General features: G+C 41.2%; 1 protein-coding gene across 1 annotated transcript in view; it reads left to right on the forward strand.

Annotated features, from left to right (window-relative positions):
- Positions 1-17,462: 17,462 nt before the first annotated feature.
- Positions 17,463-19,189, forward strand: part of LOC131226267 (mediator of RNA polymerase II transcription subunit 16) — a 58,389-nt gene continuing 56,662 nt past the window's right edge. Inside the window, exon 1 of the mRNA XM_058222053.1 lies at positions 17,463-17,870. Coding sequence (XP_058078036.1) covers positions 17,596-17,870 — 275 coding nt within the window. The 5' untranslated portion in view covers positions 17,463-17,595. The remainder of the gene's footprint in view (positions 17,871-19,189) is intronic.

Raw genomic sequence — 19,189 nt, forward strand, 5'->3', positions numbered from 1 at the left:
TTAAAAAAAAATACTTTAGTCCTATTTGGATTACCAATTACCACATTGATATATAAAGAAAAAGTGCACTTATTACAAATATAATAATAATAATTTATCCATCGCTTGACAACATTTGCATTTGACAACTGATTCGCATGTTTAGTTTATTGGCAATAAAATTGTAATGAATTCATTTTTTCATTACTTTAATGTTAAATCATCATATCCGTATAGTAATGTCATTGTTTGAATTCAATATTTCTATAATAATACTATAAAAAAGGTACCATGACAATAAAGTCTTTCACCTATCCATCCAAAACATTTGTATTATACTAACAATTCCTATATTTTGTTTGGCGATAATAAAATCATAATATAATGTTTTCATTTACATTATTGTCGTGATTGGTAATCCAAAAAATCCCAACAAGACTGCTAATCCTGTAGAAAAAGTAATGCAATGGAAGAAGGGAGGAACCATTTAACAAATTCCCACAAGTGAGGATTTTTTGTCCACGAGCATGTCGTATTGTAAATAAAATTCCTCGGGTGAGAGGACTGGAATACAGGTGGCGTTCATGTGCAATAATAGAGGTGTGTTTTGCCTTTTTCCCGTAGCTATTTAACAGTGTCGCCAGTAAGTTTGTGAGTGTACAGGAAAAAGAAAGACATGATTTTACAAGCTCTGACAAGTGAGTAGGTTCTCCGTGGTGTACTAAAAAATAAGCCGCTTAAGTGGTAGACTCACAGGAGTTTCAACACCTGGTCAAGGGTTCGAGCATCCATAGGTGGTGAAATCTCACCAAGGCGTGAGTGTGTGCAGGTGTTAAAAAATAAAAATAAAAATAAAAAAATGAAAAGAAAAGAAGAAAGAAAGAAAAAAGTTTAGAGCTTTCCATGAGAACCAGCTCCATGGGTCACGCCATGATGTGTTAGACATCTACACTATGCAATTGGTGAGTCCCCTCTAATTTATGGGATGTCTCAAAAATAAACCATGTGAAATCATACCTAAAACATCTAAAAGTATTTGTGGGCCCACTTGAATTTTGCATGGGTTCACTAATACTCTTTCATCATACAAGGAGATGCACACGAGTGCTACTCATATTAAAGAATTGAAATGACAAATTTGCCCTTAATTAAATCTTTTTTTTTTATGTGATCAATTGTAGAGGTAAAATTGGCCGACCACTATTTGAGTTAATTAAATATATTCTGTCATAAGTTTTTCTTAATATTTTAGTATTTATTTTGCAAGTCATTGTTAATATTTTAATTATTTAATTTGCAAGTAATTTTCCAAACATCAAAAGATGTTCAAATGACATGTAATTTGTCCAATTAATGCATGATCATTTTCATTTTAAAATCATCTACGCTCATTTCCTTATGCTAGTTGTGACGTGGAAATATCATCCATTTGAGCCCATCATGCTGGACCACCAAAAGAATATCATACCCTTCATAAGATTGTGTTTGATGACTGGGGTTGTCAATGGGTTGGACTCTTCGGCCGGCCCTATTCAAAATTCTGATTTTTTAGGCTTCAAAAATCAGAATTTTGAATTGGCCTAACCCAACAGCCTGGCTCAAAACAGTTCAGAATCAGGGCCAAGACCTACCCTATGCCCAGCCCATTGACAGCCTTACCTATTGATGACATGCTAGAGAAATTATGTCTTAGGTGAGGGTAGTGGATTAGGTGCAACTCTTGTCATGGATCCTACCTTAATGTATATATTCTATATTCACTTCATTCCGTTTTGTCATATCATTTTAGGGCATGAGCCCAAAATTGGAGTAGATTCAATTCTCAGGGAGACCATACCCTAGGAAACAATGGTGATTGAATGCCCTACCATTAAAAACATTCTGCGGCCCATGCAATGTTTCCATAATGTTTATTTGCCAACCAATTTGTTGATAAGGTCACATAACCCTAGATGAGAGGAAAGAAGAATTATTGGATGTATCCAAAACTTTTGTTGCCCATTAATAATCAATTATCACAGTTTCCTATGGTATTGACGCAGGAATGAGCGTGTTGAGTCGGGCACTATCTTACTGAGGGGGATAAGTACTCAGAATCCACAGAGCTTCTCTGGACTCCTCACAAGATACCTTGAATCCACAAGGAAAATAAAAATAAAATAATTTTAGACATTCTAAAATAATTGATTGATTATTAAAACGAGCTTATAGCATTCTTAAATAATGATTTGAAACCTAGAAAAAAGTTTTAGAATTAAACTACAACTAAAACTCCTAAAAATCATGACCTACTATAAATAGTAAACTTGTTATTTGTAGACGGTGATGATTACCACTAGATCTCATTATTTTCAACCAAAAATAGTGTCCAATCTGGCTCAACCAAGATATTCTCCTAATTATTCTAAGCACTTCCCATGTTGGACGCAACTCCTAAAGCCTAACGGATGAAGAGTTATAATCAAATTAAAACTTAGTATAAATAGTAAAAACAAAAATTCAACCGTCAATCCAATGGAATCCCACAAATTCAGCGTGTGAATACACCCATTTTAAGGTTCCGATAGTTCAGATCACTTCTGCCTCCAATTGGGCCTTTTCTAGTCTAGGCCATGAAATTGTACGCAACTTGCTCTACATTAGGTATGGTCTACCTGAGACTTGGATCCGCTTCATTATTAGGCTCATGCCCCACAATGATCCAGCAAAAATGATGGATAAATTCAATATACAATACATACATCAAGGTAGGCCCCATGGTAAGGACCACATTACTTAAGTAAGAGCTACACACCAAGAGAAAAAAAGAAAATAGTACTGAAGTTTGTAAAGGTGGGTAATCCATCTCTTCTCCGGGGCCATTTGAACTGGCCTTTTTATTAGTATAATGTCCTAACATGAGGTACCACAATAAATACATGGAGTGAATTTTACATGATTATTATAGCTGACTCTATAAGCTTTGTTACATGACTCCTTAGTAATATTGTTAACAATTTACGGAATAAATAATACTGTACTACTGACATTGCTTTACCATCAAAGCAGCCTATCCTTCAAACATTTGAAGGTCCATGCCAGTGGAGAAATTCATTACAGCGGTAGAAATGTCCAAAAGACCAACCAGGTGGGCCATCTCAGTCCTGGTACATATCCCCTCTCTATTCGAATAAGATAAACCGTAAAACATCCCCCATCATGTCTACCACGAGAAATTCTTGGGCACCTTGCGTGAGGAGAAACGAACGGACGATTCACCCTACACGTGTCAGCATACACGCACGAGAACCTCACCATACATTGGGCCAGACCACACTGATAGTCCCCTTGGACCTTGCCAGGTCCAGCCCAAACCCAGCCCATTGCTAATCTATCCTATTTTGATGAATGATAAGGAAGAACTCAGAAATTGTACAGGTGGAGTATCTTTAACTCAATCTAAACCGTCCAGATAGTGGGCCCCACTTTAGATGGTTTGTAAAGCAACAATTACACTGAAACTTATAGTTAGTTGATATCTACCGGAGGGTGAACATGAAATGAAGGCACGGATTCAAGAAAGAGATTTTTATAATCCACGTATTAAGATTATTAAATTGATATTATTTTAGTTTTATACCCTATCCAGAGACCTCCGCGGTTTGGACGGTCCAGATTCAGTTAGATACGTACAGAAACGACCCGCCCAATGAATGCGATGGATTATGGGCTAGGCCTGTCCTTGGTGGGGCCCACCTTTTTCGGTCGACCTCTCTTCTTCTGTCTTTATCATCCAACTCCTTTTCTACACCACTCATTTAAAATCTCCATGTCCCTGAGCTTTCCCAATCAAGGTAAAAATAATAATAATAAATAAATAAATGACCATTATTATACATCAGTTCACTTACACAGTCCAATCAATCGATCTGGACGGTCCATTAAGTCCAGAACACGTTGGATACGCTATTAAACAAAAATGATACTGACAGGACAATACAGTCTATCTCTGATTTCTACAACCATCCAAATTTTAAGCCATTGGATGGAATGATTACAATTTCCTAACAAATAGATGGATCAAATAGTTAATTTGACCTCTTTTTTTTTTGGAAATGATTTTGAGCATTCGTATTAAAGACCGATGATCAAATGGTTCATATTTCTCGGATGGGTGTGATGTTTGCATGGTAGCTCATGAAATGGGCGTTGAACATAACGAACCGTCTAGATCAACGGATTGGACCATTCAAGTGTCCAAATGCAACTAGGAGAATTGTAACCTAGTGTTGGCACTGGAGCTAAGGAACTATTTTGAGAAAAAACTTCAGTAAAACAACACTTATATTTATATTATAAATTATGGTTGTCCATCTGTTAATCATTTAATTACACTTGTATCTAATGAGTTTTTTATCACTTTATTTCATGCACTTACATTTACGTTTGTGTTTTATCCAAGCCGTCAATTTAGCTCATTCTAGTTGATCATCTAAAAAATGAAGTTGATCTAAAGCTCAAGTGAAGCAAAATATACGAGACAACTGGGATTGAATACTTACTGTTGAATTTCTTTTATGTTTCACATAAGTTTTGGATAATTTACTTTTGTTTTTTGCTTTTTGATTTTTTCCTTTACATGACGTCTTACTTTTTTCTTTTTTTATTGGTTAGCTTGTTCATTGTTAGATCACACTTCACTGTTACCCAACCCCACTTGGGAATCCATGCCAAGACCACCGTGTTGAAACGGGGTAGTTATCACTCAATCTACCACTTGAGCTATGGATCTAGGTGTTTCCTTTATATGGCCTTGTGAACAGGCGGGATAGCAGATGAGAAAGTGGATTGTTGGGAGATATTTCTGTGCCTGGGTCGTGTAGAGTCCACAGAGATGTACATGAGACATCCGCTCAGTACATTTATTTGAAAGATCAAAATAGGAATGGAATCTAAATATCAGATAAATAGGGTGGCCCATACCAACGAAGTAGTGAAAACAAAATTGCCCACCATTAAAACTTTTATAGGGCTAACCATGATGTTTATATGCCATTCAAATTGTTCATAAGGTTGTTATCAATTAAATAAACTATAGGCACACATATCATCCTATACAAAACTTTTGTCACCCCATGTATTCAATCACCATTGTTTCGGGTGGTATAATCCACATAAGTTTTGGATCTGCTTGATTTCCAGAATCTAGTCTTATTGTGGTTTTGCAAAACTGATGAATGGAGTGGATTTATCAGGAACATTTTTATGAGCTCCACAGGGCCCTAACACATGAACATCTCTATGCCTGGTCATAACGACTCAGCTCCGGCAAATAAACATCTCAATAGATCCTAAGAAGGTTTCAATAGGGCATCACCACTGCTACATAGGGTGTGCTCCACTTGAGCTTTTGATCTACCTTATTTTTGGCCTCATATTCTAACATGTGCTAAAAAATGAATGGACAACCGAATAAAAGCACATGCATGAGTTATCTCATTTTTTGCCTCATGTCTTTACATGTGGAAAAATGAATGATAGGTGTAGGTAAAACACATACATCATGCTAGGGCCCACAAAGCTTTTCCAATACAGGGCGACTGCCGCATCTGGTCCTGCAGATAAATTTCATGTAAATGACCAAAATACCCTTATTATTACTCACAACCGAAGCATGTCTCCAAACACATGTTTCACGTTTTGTACAGGCGAAACTAAGATGGGATAAATCCACAGGAACATTTTTAAATTGTGAGTAAAACATCTAAGTTCACACATCATGGCCATCTTAAGGTTTGGATCAGCTGACTTTTATATATGATCTTCTTGGACATCACACCGAATGAACGAATTTGATCAATTAGAGACTTCATGGGTCCCACATACAATCCCATTGTTGTCGACCCATCCTGATTGTGCCCCACCCGATTCTGCATTTAGCTGATCTTTTTACCACAAGGCCTAGCATTTAGGCCTGCACTTGATGGACTGAGTGGATGTTTTTGCCCCACGGCCTATTGTTCATAATGTAAGGTTGGTCTAAGATGGGCTCTGGTCGGTGCTCTGTGGGCTCCACCATGATGTATGTGTTTCATCCATGCCGTCCATCTATTATTTTTTTTTATCATTTTATGGTATAAGACCAAAAATGAGTTATATCCCAATCTCAAGTGGACAACATTACAGGAAACAGTGTTGAATGAACATTGACTATTAAAAACTTTTTGGGGACCATAAAAGTTTTGGATCAAGCTAATCTTTGTTTTTTCCCTTCATCTGGGCCTGTATGATCTAATCCATATTGGATGTCAAATAAAGACCTTAGGAGGGTTTTAATGGTGAATATCCAATCACTATTGTTTTCCTGTGATGTGGTCCACCTGAGATTTATATCCCTCTCATATGTAGGATCAAGCCTTAAAATGATCTGCAAAAATGGATGAACGGAATGGATGAAACACATACATCATGGTGGGGCCCACAGAGCAACGAGCACCAGCCACCGGGCTGGTGGCAGGGGGAGTAGCCAATACGTTTCCCCATATATATTGGTGGTTCATACGTGCTAGCGTCCCACACATGTATGAAACTCAAGTCACTCACCTGACCAGCTAACGGATCCAGTCATCTGGCAAGCCTTTCACCTATATTGAATTTGCATCGCTAGTCAGTCTTTAATGGCTGAGGCGCCTTAGGACACGTGAGCTATTCCACTGGGAATGACATAGGTGGGTCACCAACCATATGTTTGTACGTAGGACTACCATGGTGTCTATAATTCATCAAATCCTCTAATCATGTGTGGCCCTCTAAGATGAACAGCATATATAAAAATCAGCTTGATCGAAACTCAAAGTTTATCACCTGATGGATGGACTGGACTTCACATGATTTATATGTTGGCCCCAAAAGCTTAAGTGTACTCCACCCAATGTATAAAATAAGTTTTGTATGAGTTGGATGGCATGTAAAAACCATAGTGGGGCCTAAGAAAGTTTCAGTGGTGGGTGTCTTTAACCATATAGTTTGTGTGGTGTGGTCCACTTAAGTTTTAGATTGGTTTTATTTTAGAAATTAACAGATGTATGGAATGATTAAAATAGCCTTAGAGAGCTTCTTGTTGTACATTCTGTTTCAATAATAATAGAGAAGCCTCGCAACCAACTCTACCAAAACTCCTTGCAGCAGGCCACTTTCTTCAATGACAACCATTTATTTATGGTTGACAAGGCATCTACATCACACATAGCAGAAATTCCATATGCATAACTATTTGGACTTCTAAATTGTGGGACCTGATGGACCAATGGGCATGGCCCGATGATCAACGCTAATCTGAGCTCTCGAGGGATTCAAAATTCTTGTAACTTGTAGACTTAAGCTTCTTGAGACTTGTCATAATATCTTTGTGATATCTACTCTACTAATCATTTTTTGTCCGCTTATGATATGCATGAAACAATTAAGGAGATTGATCAAAAGGTCCAGAGGGCCATGTCATAAGAAACAATGGGGATTGAAAGCTAGGCATTGAAACCTTATTACTGTTAGTTAGGACTTAACCTTGCCTGCTACCTGTGTGAGGATGTACTAGTTTTTGGTCGGATCATTTAAGGCATGAGTCCAAAAAAGAGACAGAATGAAAGCTTAAGGGCCTGTTTGGCCCGGCAAATCCCATGGGATTAGGAGGGATGGGATGGATTTTAAGGTAACGATGGTGGTGTCAGTGGATTGGTTTAAGATCCATGGGATTGTTATATCCGGGACAAGTTCACTGGGTTTGTTTGGCACACCGAGCATATCCTGGGATTTTACCTTCCAATCTGTCCAACCAAGGGATGGGATCCATTTTAAGGTAATGATGGTGATGTCAGTGGATTGTTTTAAGATCCATGGGATTGCTTACATCCCGGACAAGATCACTGGGTCTGTTTGGCTCGTCATGCATATCCCAGGTCGCCATCCCATCCCTCCTAATACTGTGGGATCGGTCTGGCCAAATGGCCCTTAGCGTGCCACACCCAGTAAACAGCGGTGATTGAATACCTGCAGTTGAAAACTTCCCAACGGCCAAGTTAGTTTTGGATGAAGCTGCTACTTGTGTTTTACCTTTATCCACGTCTATGTGACCTTATGAATGAGTTGTATAGCAAATAAACATCACAGTGGACCCTAGGGAGGTTCCAATAATTCTCTTGGATGTGCTTCCTTCTTTCGCTCATGCCTTCAAATGATCCGTTAAAATGGAAGGACTGTGTGACTAAATACCTGGTTAACGTGGATATTTCATTCCCATTGGCTTTTGGGCTCATCTCTGAGCTGGTGCAGAGCGATAGAGACAGTAGATGTGGCACAGACAGTGGTAGGCCACACAGAGCTAATGCCCACATGGGCTATCTATAGGCTGGGGTCATAGGGAAATTGCAGCCCATTTCTGAGGTCCTAACGTTTTTGTTTGACTGTAGAATCCAGACCTGACCATCTCCTTATCAAACGGTCCGTTTGGTGGCTGCCAAATAAACGGTTAGGATCACTCAGCGCGAGCAACATAAAAATGGGACCCACGATTTAATGGTCGTCTCTGGCAGTCGTTGGCGTATGGATGGGTTGTTTAGTACCCCATTTGGCGGGAAATTCAAAACCATTCAGAAACCATTGAGGTTGGCAGGACCCTGTGGGGCCGACCGTGATGTATTTGCTTTATCCTCGCCGTCCATCCATTTCGTCAGCTCATTTCAGGTAAATATGATCTCGATCCAAAACTTCCATGGCCCTCAAGAAGTTTTCAACGGTAGTCGTTCAATCCCCAATTTCTCCTATCGTGTGGTCCACTTTAGCTTTGTATATGCTTCAATTTTAGAGTCAGGCCCTAGAATGATCTGGAAAAACAGATGAACGGCGTGGATAAAACAAAGACATCATGGTGGGCCCTACAGATCCTGCGACCACGGAAGTTGGTGGTGGCAGGGTCACGAGACCATCCGCGTCTATTGACGGGGTTTGAACTTTGATCGTTGAAATCAAATACTCGTGTAACAGGTGCCGGTGTGGCACACGTGTGAGGGACCGTGCTAATCACCAGGTGCGCGGCCATGGATGGAATCATGTGGGCCACCGTTTGTAAGATATATTTTAAACGAAGTTCATCGACGGTCGTCCACGTTCGATGTAGGACCGGATGAGCTCACATGACTGATAGGGTCCACCGACCGTACGTGAACGGCTAAGATCTTGCACGTGGCCCGCAAATACAATTCACCATCGTTATGTAACATACAGATGGGCCCCAGCTGACGTGGATACCGTTTGTTCTACAGCACTTCCACGGTGGGCCCCACACATCCGACATGTATGTTATTGTGACACAGGCACGTGTGCCCACCCGCCAGATTCTAACCTCCACATCTGAAAGAATCTCATCCCTTAAGAAACCCGAAGGCCGTTTGAGCACGTGCGGATCCACGAGGCAATTCGCAGCACATGTGCCTGATCTAGAACGTGCATGTGAGATCTGGGCCATTCATCAGGAAGGGCCCACAAAACATGCCCTGGCCCAAAATTTCGGGTCCATTCATCATCAGTTAGTCATGCATGTACGTATAAAACGACTTTCTTAAAACAATACCAACGGTTAAGATGTCTGGCCCACCTGATGAGTTGGGCCATGTTACTGATACATGGAGCGTATGCAGACACGTGTAACATGGTGGGACCCGTGCTACATAGACTGCCTTGGTATTTCTCTTAAGAAATGACAAATGCACAAATACGTGCGATCCAGACCGCTCATCAGGTAATTCCTAGCATGAATATTCTCCGGCCCGAAAGTACGGATTATTCGCCGAAAATTTTTTATAATCACGTGGTGTGGGCCACCTAAGTCTCAAAATAGAGCGATTTTTTGCCAGAGTACATTCTTCTGTTGAAATTTGTCTCGTGAATGGATTGGATGGCACGCACAAACCAGGTGGGCCCCATGTGGTGGGTGTCTTATCCCCTAACCCTTTCTAATGGGGTGGCCTACCTGAGTCCTGGACCAACCCAAATTTTTATTTCCAACGAGAAGAAGTAGGGCACCTGATGGACGACATGGATGTCGTGGATGTTCTCATCCACATGGTGCTCAGGGAGGGCTGTACACGAACCGAGCTAGCCCAGTTAACTCGCTTGACTCGGTCCGAAAAAGCTTGACTCAGCCCGACTCGGAACTAAGTTCGGGTCGGGACAGGCCATTTTTTCGGCCCAAAACTGAGTTTGGGCTGAGTTCGAATAGGTCCCAGTTCGGCCCGACTCAGCCTGAAACCCGATTCGGTCAAGTGGGGTGTGTGTGTGTGTGTGTATTCTCAAAACCCTACCCGTCCCTTTACCCTTTTGGGATAGTTCACCGCCTATCTTTGATGTGACAGTGACTCATCCACCTCACAAACATATAACTTGAACGGCCCAGATTCATCCAAATACAAAAGGGAATTATAATGTCCTAACTAGTTAGATTTTTTGTGGAGTCTACAGTTCACCTATCTAAACCATTGATCAATGGCCTTGTAATGGGACGCGGATTACCTACCAAAGCCCTTCCCATGAACTTACTGTAAGGTCCGAAACTGGCCCAAACTCGCCCCATTGCTGACCAGGCTGAGTTCAGGCTGGACATGTTGGCCCGGTGATCGGGCCGAGCTGGGTTTGGCTGGTGACCGGACCGGGCCGGGTTGAGCCCAGTTCGACTCGGATCGACTCGTGTACACCCCCATGCTCAGGTAGTTATAGCCTAGCACATCTCATACTTAATTACAGTTGTATATGAGTTGAATTGGGTCGAGCAGGTAACCCAGCTCAAACTTAGCTCTAGAAGTGTCACTTGGAAAAGCTCGACATGACTCGAATTGAAATTGTGTTTAAGTTAAGTCGAGCCAATTATATTGAGCTCGAAACTTTTTGAGTCAAGTCCGAGTTGGACTTGACTTGACTCGACTCAGTATTGAGCTCGGACTCGACTCAGTTCGGCTCGGATTGATTTTTGAGTAAGCATATATAAAAAAATCGGACACCTAAAATAGGTTAGAAAAAAAAAAAAAAAACTTAACCCTCCAGCACCTTTTCGTCACAGCCGTTCGCTTAACCCTAAAAACCCTAACCCCAACTTGAATTCAACTCTCTTCAGCGCCCAAATGACTGACCAATACCACTCTCCTCTCCTTTATTTCTCATTGTTCTCCAGCACTCAACAATGATGTTGCTCACCACGTGTTTGATGAAATGATTCAACAAAGTGTGATTGGTGGCAATAGTGGTATGTATATGAAACAAATACCATTTTTTTTCTTGATTTTTATATTGCTTAGAATGTATTTGATGAAATACTTGTAAAACCACTGTCATTGTTTTACATACAGTGAGATTTTGAAGGTGCAATCCATGCGTTCGTGAAAATGTTGCACAGGTGAACTTGGCTTGATCTTGGCTCAATCTTGGTTCGAACTGGCCTAAGCTGTTGACCAAACTGAGCTGAATTGGCCAGTCAGGCTCGAGGACCGAGCCGAGCCGAGGCATGCCCAACTTGACTTATGTACACCTCTACTTAGCTCAGGTAAGTGGCTACCCTAACTTGAACTCAGTTTGATTTAGTCTTTGAGTCTTGTTGGGTAGCTCAACTCGACTTAGCTTAGTCAGCAGCTCAGGCCAACTCGAGCTGAGCATGAGCAGTCCTTCAAACTGTGTTCGAGTTCAAATTTATGAGCTTAGTTCGAATTTAGGTTTTAGAGTTATATATATATATATATATATATAAAATTTAAATATATAAATATACATAAAATATCTATATTAAGTGAGCTTAATCCGAGTTAAATCAATTGAACATAATCAAGTTCGAGTCAAGTTTCGAACTGATTCGAGTTCAGTCGACCTCAAGTTTGGCTTGAAATTTTTTCGAGTTAAAGAAATCAGCTGCATGAACCCAATCTCAAACCAAGTCAAGTCAAGCTTTTCCAAGTTGAGCTGAGCCAATTAACCGATCTAACTCGATTAGGATACAGCTTTATACTTAATCTAGCTCTGGTTCTTAGTAATCCTGAATTGGATAATGGTTAAGATACCTCACACGTATTCCGTTTCAAACATTTGCCGCCCAATAACCTTTCAAACGTGGACTCAAATTTGCCATGTGAGGGAGGCAAGCGACCAATGTCCCCGAAAAAATATACTCCTTCCACCTATCACACAAGCTAACAATAGGGCATGAGCTCAAATGATAGAAGGCAAGTGGGCCACACAGAAGAAAATAGTGGTGATGGAACTCCAACCGTTGAAACTGGTGAGACCGAGCCCACCATGAGCTGTCAACCTGGTTCAAAACTTGTGGCTCGACGAATGTTTCCATTCTCACTATCTTCTTTTGGTGTGGCCCACCCGATTTTTTTATCATGGTAGGGTCCTAAGTGATGGGGTTTTCCTCCTCCAGTTTAAAGGTGAGATTGGGCAACATGGTGTAAATCAGATATATTTTACCGCGCTGCTCGACCGATCGAGTGTCTTGCTCGACCGGTCGAGGGTGGTGCTCGACCAGTCGAGTGGCGCTCGACTCAAAGTCCAACGAGCAATTAGTTTGGAAATTTCGAGGTGCTCGACCAGTCAAGGGAGGTGCTAGACCGGTCGAGTAAGCCACTCGACTGGTCAAGGACCCTGCTCGACCAGTCGAAGTTACGTAGATTCATGTTCGAATTTTGTGCGAACTGCGTAAATTTAAGACAGTTTTCAAAGAAGTGCGAAAGCAAGTTGCCTAAATATAAATAGGGGTCCCTAGGGCTATTCTAGGGAATGCAAGAGAGTTTCCTAAAGCTTTACAAAAGTTTGTTAAAGGGTTCAGGGCTATCAAAGGTGTGAAAAAAGATTTTAAAAAAAGATGAAGCTTGTGGTAGAGAGGTTCTGCTCATAGAGGTGATCTACTGTACACTTGACATCTCGGCGCTTTTACGTCTTCGTGATCGGTGAGATCTCTCATTTATCTTTTATTCTCTTATTGTTTATCCACTCCTGCACGAGTGAAGAAGGTTTAATCATAGCAAGGTGTGTTTGTAATCGGTTGTAACGTTATACTTCATAGTGGATTGTTGCTCTGGACTAAGTCCCGTGGTTTTTACCTCTTTAAAGGTTTTTCACGTAAAAATCTCTCGTGTCGTGTGGTTTATGTTTTGATCTATTTCATTGTTTTATTATCCCATAGTTATAGTATTTTTGGGAGGCTATATCATAAGGTTTTGTGCAACGACCCCCTAACAAAGTGGTATCATAGCGTATAGGTTTATTGAACAAAGTGAGATCAGTTTGAAGTATGGAAGGTGCCTCATCAAGGATGATCAGTCTCAATGGTTCTAACTGGACTATATGAATGACTAAGATGGAAGACTTGCTTTATTACAAGGACTTGTATGCTGCAATCCTTGGCATATCAGCAAAGACAAAGGATATGATAAATGATTATTGGAAGAAGTTGGACCAGAAGGCGGTGAGGTTTATTAGACAGTGGTTGGACGATTCCGTATTTCACCATGTATTTACAGAGACCTCAGCCGCTAGTTTATGACTGAAACTACAAGGGCTGTATGAGAGGAAGATAACCGACAATAAAAATTTTATAATAAGACGACTTGTGAATCTCAAGTTCAAAGATGGTGGTTTTGTGGCTGAACATATGAATGAAGTCAACAATATATTGAACAGGCTTTTCGCTATGAAAATGGTCTTGGACGATGAATTACAAGTTTTACTATTGCTTAGCTCATTACCTGATAGTTGGGAGAAATTAGTGGTATCTTTGAGTAACTCTGCGCTGGACGGAAATGTGTCCATGGAACAGGTAACTAGTTGTCTCTTTAATGAGAAGACAATGAGGAAGTCTCAGGGGTCTACTCAGCAAGAGGCCCTTGTGATACAAGATCGAGAGAGAGGAAGGAACAGAAAGGCGGGAAGGCTCGAGATAAATCAACAGACAAGTCGAGTACTATGAAGGATGTTGAATGCTAGAATTGTGGTAAGAAGGGCCACTGCAAGCATGAATGTCGTAATAAGAAGAACGACAAGAAAGGAAAAGGAAATGAGAAGGAAGATGAATCAGATTCCACTGCGGTCGCTTCAGATGGCGACGTTGTAGTTATTCTTTTAGCAAATCACAATGTTTGTCTCATGGCTACGAGTCAGGACACCGACTGGGTGATAGACTCGAGAGCCTCATTTTTTACAACTCCACGCAGGAATTTCTTCACAAGCTACAAGTTACGTGACTATGGGACCATGAAGATGGAAAATTCTGGCATATCAAAGATCACAGGAGTCAGTGATATTCGTGTGAAGACCGATATGGGTTGCACATTGGTTCTTAAGAATGTGAGGCATATCCTGGACCTTCGCCTCAACTCGATGTTGACGGAAATGTTGAATGATGATGACTATGAAAGTCAGTTTGCTAGTGGGCGCTGGAAGCTCATAAAGGGTTCGTTGACCATACTTAGAGGAAATAAGTGTTGCATCCTTTACAGGGTAAGTATCAGTATGTGCAAAGGTGGGTTGAACGTAACGAAAGATTCAGTTATTGACATGTGGCACAGGCGTCTAGGCCACATGAGTGAAAAATGGCTTCACTACTAGCGAGTAAGCGGCTCCTTACAGACGTGACATGTATACCTCTTAAAACCTGTATTGATTCTTTCTGAGAGAAACAACATAAAGTTTTATTTGTTAAATCTGTTTCTCATGTTAATAAAGTGCATGTATTATATTTGGTTTATTCTAATGTTTGTGGTCTGAACAAAAACCTTGGGTGAGGCATTGTATTTTGTCACTTTTATAAAAGATGCATCTAAGAGGGTCTGTGTTTATGCTTTGAAATCCAAGGACGGAGTCTTTGATGTGTTTAAATTGTTTCATGCTATGGTCGAGAGAGAGACAGGTAGATCATTAAAGTACATCCGCACTAATAATGGTGGTGAATACATTTATGACTTCCATAAGTATTGTAAGTCCTTGGGTATACGGCATGAACATACGGTTTTCAAGACCCCACGACATAATGGTGTGGCTGAGCGAATGAATCACACAATTGTAAAGAGAATTAGATGCACGTTATCCCATGTGAAGTTGCCCAATACACTCCGGGGAGAAGCAATGCACACTGCAGTATATTTGACAAACAAGTCTCCACCAGCCCCGTTGAATGGAGAAGTACCTGAGAATGTGTGGAATGCATAGGATCCATCGTACAATCATCTCAAGATATTTGGATGCATGACATTTGTTCACGTATCAAAGTACGAGAAGTCCAAACTCGATATGAAGATCAGGCAGTGTGTGTTCTTGGGGTACGATGTTGAAAAATTCGGTTACAGACTGTGAGATCCGATCGAGAAGAAACTCATCAGAAGCAGAGATGTGGTATTCTTCGAAGATCAATGTATTGAAGACATTGGTAAGCCAGAAAAGAACCAGCTTAGCTCAGGTGTGCTAAAGGATATGGATCTGGTTATTCCTCCCGTGGTGCCTGATGATGGGGGAGTACAATAAGGTGCAGAGGACGACAAAGTTCCTATAGAAGATGGACCGGGGGAACAGCCTCCACCTGATCCATCTGTTGAGCCATAGGTGAGGAGGTCATATAGGGACAGACAATCGTCCAAGAGGTACTCGCCGCATGAGTAGATTATGCTCACTAATGGGGGAGAGCTAAAAGATTATTCTGAGGCCGTAGCCGATAAACATAAGGGGGAGTAGTTGAAAGCTATGCAAGAGGAGATGAGATCCTTGCATAAAAATCACACCCATGATATGGTGAAATGGATACTACGGTATTTAAGAGGCTCATCCAGGCCGAGTCTATGTTATGGTGACGGAAAACCTATGTTAGAAGGCTACACATATGCAGATATGACAGGCGACATAAACTCCAGGAAGTTTATATTGGGGTTCATATTCACGTCTGCAGGGGGAGTGGTCACTTAGCAGAGCAAGCTATAGAAGGTTGTAGCATTGTCGACGACAGAAGCCAAGTACATTACAGTCACAGAGGCATGTAAATAAATGCTTTAGATGAAGAGGTTCCTACATGAACTTAGCCTGAAGCAGGAGCAGCATGTGATCTATTGCGATAATTAATGTGCTATACACTTGAGCAAGAATCCAAGTCAGTATTTCAAGTCGAAGCACATAGAGATTCGGTATCACTGGATCAGAGATACTTTGGAACAGAAGGTGTTACAACTTGAGAAGGTCCACACGGACGATAATGGATCAGACATGATGACCAAGGCTTTCCTCAATGGCAAGTTTGAGGTTTGTAGAAACCGGGTTGACTTGAAGAAAGTGAATTTCTCATGAGTCGAAAAGATGGTGATTTGATGAGGTTGTCCTCCTCAGTTTAGAGGAGAGATTGGGTAGCATGGTGTAAATCGGATGTGTTGTACTGCGCTGCTCGATTGGTCGAGGGTGGTGCTCGACCAGTTGAGTGGTGCTCGACTCAAAGTCCAGCGAGCAATTGGTTTGGAAATTCCGAGGTGCTCGACTGGTCGAGGGAGGTGCTCAACCGGTCAAGTGGGCTGCTCGACCGGTCGAGGACCCTACTCGACCAGTCGAGGTTACACAGATTCATGTCTGGATTTTGTGCGGACTGCGTAAATTTGAGGCGGTTTTCAAAGAGGTGCGAAAGCAAGTTGCCTAAACTATAAATAAGGGTCCCTAGGGTTGTTATAGGGAATGCAAGAGAGTTTTCTAAAGCTTTATAAGGGTTTGCTAAAGGGTTTAGAGCTATCAAATGTATGAGAGAGAGAGAAAAAGAGATAGAAGAAGCTTGTGGAAGAGAAGTTCTGTTCGTAGAGGTGATCTACTGTGCACTTGACATCTTAGTGCTTTTACGTCCTCGTGATCGGTGAGATATCTCCGTTTTTTTTTTAATTCTCTTGTTGTTTATCCACTCCTGCGTGAGTGAAGAATGTTTGATCATAGAAAGGTGTGTTTGTGATCGGTTGTAACGTTTTACTTCATAGTAGATTGTTGTTCTGGACTAGGTCCCATGATACCTCTTTGAAGGTTTTCTATGTAAAAATCTCTTGTGTCTTATGATTTATGCTCTGATCTATTTCATTGCTTTATTATCTAATAACTTTGGTGTTTTTGGGAGGCTAGATCCTAAGGTTTTGTGCAACGGCCCCCAATACTAAGAAGGTTTCAATGGTGGGCATCATTATCACCACTACTTCATGTGGTGTAGTCTATTTCAGTCTTGGATCTACCTCTATCTCAGGCTCTCTCCTTTTTAATTCATCTGAAAAATGGATGGACGGCATGGATAAAAAAAACACGTCATGGTGGCCGCCACAGAGCCCCTTCCTGGACCGAGCCCGTCTCGCAGGAGCAGTTGTACGCCGGGGACAGGGAATTTGCGTTCCTCCCATGTCTTATGTACTCGCTCGAATATCTCCGCCAATTCTACAGCCCCTCTCAAAACAAAAACAAAAAGAAAACGAAAACCCCACCAAAATCCCACCTCTCTCTCTCTCTCTCTCTCTCTCTCTACAGTTCTTCCTGTCGCCCTCAATCGCGACTTTTCCATCTCTCTCTCTCTCTCTCATAAATACCCCTTTTTTCCTCCAAATGAATAATCCTCCAATCATTGTCCAAGACACCGAAGGCGATTCGGCAGATGCTCCCGCCCGACCCACTGATACTAGGGTTTCCGAAAAACCGCCACCTCCTCACGAATCGCAAGACGATTCACCGATGGCCGATCGAAAGGACGACCACCACCCGACTACCGCGATCGACGACGATCCTCCGTCACCCGCCACCGTCTTCCGCATCCGCCTCAAGCAGCCTCGCTCCAATCTCCGCCACAAGATGAGCGTCCCTGAGCTCTGCCGCAATTTCAGGTGCCTCCATTCCCCTCCCATTATCCGACGGATTTCAGTCCCATTGACTTCCAATTCTAGTTGAATTTGGACTTGGGGCAGTTGGTTCTGCCGAATTCTGGTTTCTCGGAAGAGTTTTGTTAGGAATTCTATTCCAGGGTTTTGGTTCCGTCAATGACATGTTTTGGAGTCGAGTTTGGACTTGGAATGGTACTCTAGTGTTTTGATTTTGTGTAATTTGATGTATTGCTGATGTTCTTTCCATTGGATTTCAGTTTTGGCGGTTGCATTTTTATTTTTAAGTTTCAGCACACACGCATGTTGTTCACTCAATAAAAATGAAATCAAGCTGTTTCCATTTCACTTGAGATGGACGAGGAAATTGAACAATATGACAAGTTCTCTTGAGATTGAAAATTCAATTTCTTGTGGGATGATAAAGTGGAATTTCCCACACGAGTGGCCTATTTAGTTGTGTAGGGGAAGTACATGAGGAATGAGTACAGAGTCCCTTATGTGCTAAGCTTACAGTGCTGCAGTGTCCCACATGTAAGACACCGTGAGTCCTGTACCAGGTGGGAATGATCATGAAGCTCACTTCGCTCAAAATTCAGGCCCATCCACTCATCAGGTCCCCACACCACACTGTTGAAATCATTGATCGCCAACAATCTAACCCAACATACATGTGGCCCAAACTTAATGAGTGGATTGAATATGCTGACCTCAATCAGTTGGGATAAGGCTTAAATGATGACAATGATGATAAATTAAAGTATTGAATATGAAAATATGTATTGGTATGTAGGTTCTCCTGTCTCAGATGCCACAAAATTGAGATCCAATTATGGATGACACACAAATGAAAATCAGGGTCTAATAATGGACTGGAATTGTTTTTCCAGCAGCCTTTAGTTAATTCAATTAGAAAGAGAGAAGAAACCCTCTAGTAGAAATTAGGGGGACCGATGGAAAACCCAACAGCCTCTTAGGGACAAAAACCCACTAGAAGGAAATAATCATGACTCATCTAGAGGAATGAAAAAAATCCATGAAGTTCATATTCAAATGACAATTTTGTCAGAACATGCATCTTTCATTCACTTATGGCTATAAGTATAGAATTGCATTCAGAAAACTCATCTAGTTAATGCAAAAGTTCCTATCGGTCCAACCTTTTCTTTTCTAAATTATCTCAACTAATCCATATACGAGTTTTATTGTAATAAACAAGGAAAGGAATTAAATTCCAAATATTCATAAATGCCCTATGTATATATCATTTATATGAGTATAGAGGCCGCATGATTGGTACAAGAGTCTCTTTGCAGTCTGGATGT

The sequence above is a fragment of the Magnolia sinica genome, chromosome 14 (genome assembly GCF_029962835.1).
Source record: "Magnolia sinica isolate HGM2019 chromosome 14, MsV1, whole genome shotgun sequence".
Classification (NCBI taxonomy): Eukaryota; Viridiplantae; Streptophyta; class Magnoliopsida; order Magnoliales; family Magnoliaceae; genus Magnolia; species Magnolia sinica.